General features: G+C 38.2%; 1 protein-coding gene across 1 annotated transcript; it reads left to right on the forward strand.

Annotated features, from left to right (window-relative positions):
• The first annotated feature begins 490 nt into the window (after positions 1–490).
• esg (escargot) lies at positions 491–3,156 on the forward strand. Its single transcript, XM_073966108.1, has one exon. The coding sequence runs from the start codon at positions 777–779 to the stop codon at positions 2,424–2,426; it is 1,650 nt and encodes a 549-aa protein (XP_073822209.1). The 5' UTR covers positions 491–776; the 3' UTR covers positions 2,427–3,156.
• Positions 3,157–3,495: the final 339 nt, after the last annotated feature.

A 3,495-nucleotide genomic window follows, 5' to 3' on the forward strand; every position in this document is an offset into this window, starting at 1 on the left:
GAGATTTTTGTATATAGCACACACATCTTGCATTGGTATGGGTATCAGCTGCCATTGGTTCATTTCTCGGCCAGACAATAATAACGGCACGCGTTAACTCAAATAACATGTGCGGCTAGTGGCAGTCATTCAAACAGGTTTCTGAACGACATAGCGGTTCATAGCGGATGGCTATCAACAAACGGCCCAACGATTGGTGGTTGCAAAGCACATAAGCCAAGTGTGTGTGGCTGTGTTATAACCACCACCACCAACATACTATAGTTGTTGTTTTTGGTCTTGCTTTGTTTTGTTTGTTAAGGAAGGAAATAGCCAAGGCACTGTAAGAGAGTTTTGGAAAATTAACGGCAGGTGATACTCATTCAGAGAAAGAGAGAGGGCTCTCTGGCTGTACTCTCTCTCCCCCTGGTGAGTGCATGAAGTTGCAGAGTTATGCTTGAAAACTCCTCGGCCTATATAAACTCGCCCAGAGTGATGCTCCAGCACAGTTCTTCGTTGCCTTTGCTTGAGTTCGCATCGCATTCGCTTGTGTTCTAAAAAAACAACAACAAAACAATTTCATTTAATTTTGTTTTATGATTTTGAAATTCGGTTTTTGAGTTACTGACCTAAAGAATTTCGTATAAGAAAACATTCAAAACAAAAAACGCCGGAAAACATGATCGGAAAATAAAACAAATGTTATAAACAAACAAAAAAATAACAATAAACTTTATAAACAAAAAAGAAAACTTGTGAAAATTTCTATAACGGAAAAAATAAGAAAAACATTCAAAATGCATAACATTGAGGATATGATAGTGGAAAAAAACTACAGCAAGTGTCCTTTGAAAAAACGACCAGTTCATTATCATTTCGATGATGAAGAGGATACAGCCACAACCATAATGGATAACCCCAAGAAAATGATCAAATTGGATAACGACGATGAGGAGCCAGAGAATTTAAGTTTGAAAAAGGATTCTAGCAGCAGCAACAGCAAACAGACAACCTCTTCAGCTTTGGCTGAAGAAGAAGAGGATGAGATGATCAATGTTAGCGATTGCTGTGAAGATGAAGGTGTCGATGTCGATCACACCGATGATGACAGTATGTGCGGTGAAGAAGATGATGAAATGATTGACTGTGTAGAAATTGAGGATAACCATGGTGCCGATACAAATACCACACAAGCGGCAGCTTTGGCGGCTGCAGCAGCTGTAGCAGCCGCTTCGGCGGCAGCTGCTTCCGTCGTTGTGCCAACTCCCACATATCCCAAATATGGCATACAGCCATGGAATTTCCACATGTCACCATACACCGCTGAGTTCTATCGCACCATCAATAATCCCCACCTGGCCCAACAAATCTCGCCACTCAGAGGAGAATTGTTGTCGCCCAGTTCGCCATCAGATTCTATTGGTTCACTCTCACCTCCACCACCTCATCATTATTTGTCTGGCCGTTCCAGCTCTGTATCACCACCCATGCGCACTGATGTCATTCACCGACCAATTGGTGTACGACAAATGCCCAGCTCACCAGCCTCGCACCAACATCATCATGGCCAACATCGTTTCATGCCTTATCCTTTGCCAGCTGCCTACCATCCACATCACCAAACACCAGCCTCCTATGCTTTGGGCTATGCTCCACACCATGCTCCCATTTCACCAGCCTACTCTGAATCCTCCTACTATTCAATGAGATCATTGACACCCGAATCTCTAGCATCACCTGTTCCCGAGGATTTATCTATAAAACCTGCTCAACAAAACAGTGCCAAAACCACACCCCTAAAATCTTCAATTTACATTAAAAGTGAAAATATCGACAGCTCCTCGAATGCTTCATCCTGCAAGACATCTTCAAGTGCCACAAGCCAAACACCATCAGCCACCTCCACACCAGTGAAAAAAGAAAAGAGTGGTCCACCACGTTATCAGTGTCCCGATTGTCAAAAATCCTATTCCACCTTTTCCGGATTAACGAAACATCAACAATTCCATTGTCCAGCGGCTGAGGGTAATCAAGTTAAGAAATCTTTCAGTTGCAAGGATTGTGACAAAACCTATGTGTCATTGGGTGCCTTGAAAATGCACATTCGCACCCACACTCTACCATGCAAGTGCAACATTTGTGGTAAGGCATTTTCGCGACCATGGTTGTTGCAGGGACACATACGCACCCACACCGGTGAAAAACCATTCAGCTGCCAACATTGTCATCGCGCCTTTGCTGATCGTTCCAACCTCAGAGCACATTTACAAACACATTCCGATATCAAGAAATATTCCTGCAGTAATTGTTCAAAAACCTTCTCCCGCATGTCGTTGCTAACCAAACACTCTGAAGGCGGTTGCCAAGGATCTTCCACAAGCAGTGCTGGCAGCAATCAACCTAGCAACAATGATCTCGTTGCCTATCCAACCTATGGTGATCATTAAGAGACACCAATTTTGTTTATTCAACATATCTCGTTTGCCATACAACAACAGAAAAATGAAAAGAACCACCAAAAATTAGTTCCTAACAAAAACAACAAAACGCACTTTCCTGAAATCAACCAACCAACTACTGTTTTTCCTCTTATACTTGTGCTGATATACCAATTTACATAAACCTGGTGTTTTTTGTAGTAATGTTTTTTTTTCTTCTCCTCTCAAAAGGCAGAGCCATTTTTCTATCTTTAAAAAAATCTCTAGTCAGCCTCTTGTATAAAAACACAAACCAACTCCTTTCTTGAAAACTGCATTTATTAAAGAATTAATTTTGTTTAGAGAGTGCCTGTACAAATGTATTATATGCAAATATTTTTTTGTTTTCTTTTCCCGTGTACATATTTTGTAAAAATAATTGAATTATATTTTTTAGTTTTTTTTTTTTTATACTGTTAAGCAAAACAAATGGAAGACAATGTTTAGTTTATTTTTTGCCTAGAATTTAAGTGGAGGACAAAAAACTATTTTTATACAAACATTTTTTTATAAATATACATTAACTTTAATAATATATATTATAAGCAGTACCAATTATTTGGTATTTTATCTTTATACATACAACTTTTTATACCACAAACAAACACATAAATGAAATGTTTTTTAGTTTTAAAATTGAAATAATTTATTTACAAAAAAGCAAAAACAACAAAATACAAAAGACCATTTTAAAATCAAATTTTTAATACAATCTTTTTATTTATTTACTCAAAAGGGGAAAGATGGGGTAGTGGGTATCTGATATGATGTAGCAGTAAAGCTACCTAAAATAATTTCGGATGAAATTTAAATGGTAAGGAATTTTAGGTGTCGATTATGGATAGCAACTCAACTGTAGTTGCGTTGCCAGAAGAGAAAATCATGCAATTAAAATGAGCAAAAATACGAAGATTTTTGTTAAATTCAATCAATATCAGATTTTTGAACCATCAGCTATTAATTTAACTGTAAAAAAGTATCAATTTTAACGCGGAAACAGAAAATTCTATTACTAAATTTGCTGTGGGCAACGCAACTG

The sequence above is a fragment of the Musca autumnalis genome, unplaced genomic scaffold (assembly GCF_047663935.1).
Source record: "Musca autumnalis isolate F117 unplaced genomic scaffold, ASM4766393v1 scaffold_2, whole genome shotgun sequence".
Classification (NCBI taxonomy): domain Eukaryota; kingdom Metazoa; phylum Arthropoda; class Insecta; order Diptera; family Muscidae; genus Musca; species Musca autumnalis.

Bases quoted from the DNA above. Each gene is read 5' to 3' on its own strand.
- esg (XM_073966108.1), top strand. From the start codon at position 777: ATGCATAACATTGAGGATATGATAGTGGAAAAAAACTACAGCAAGTGT.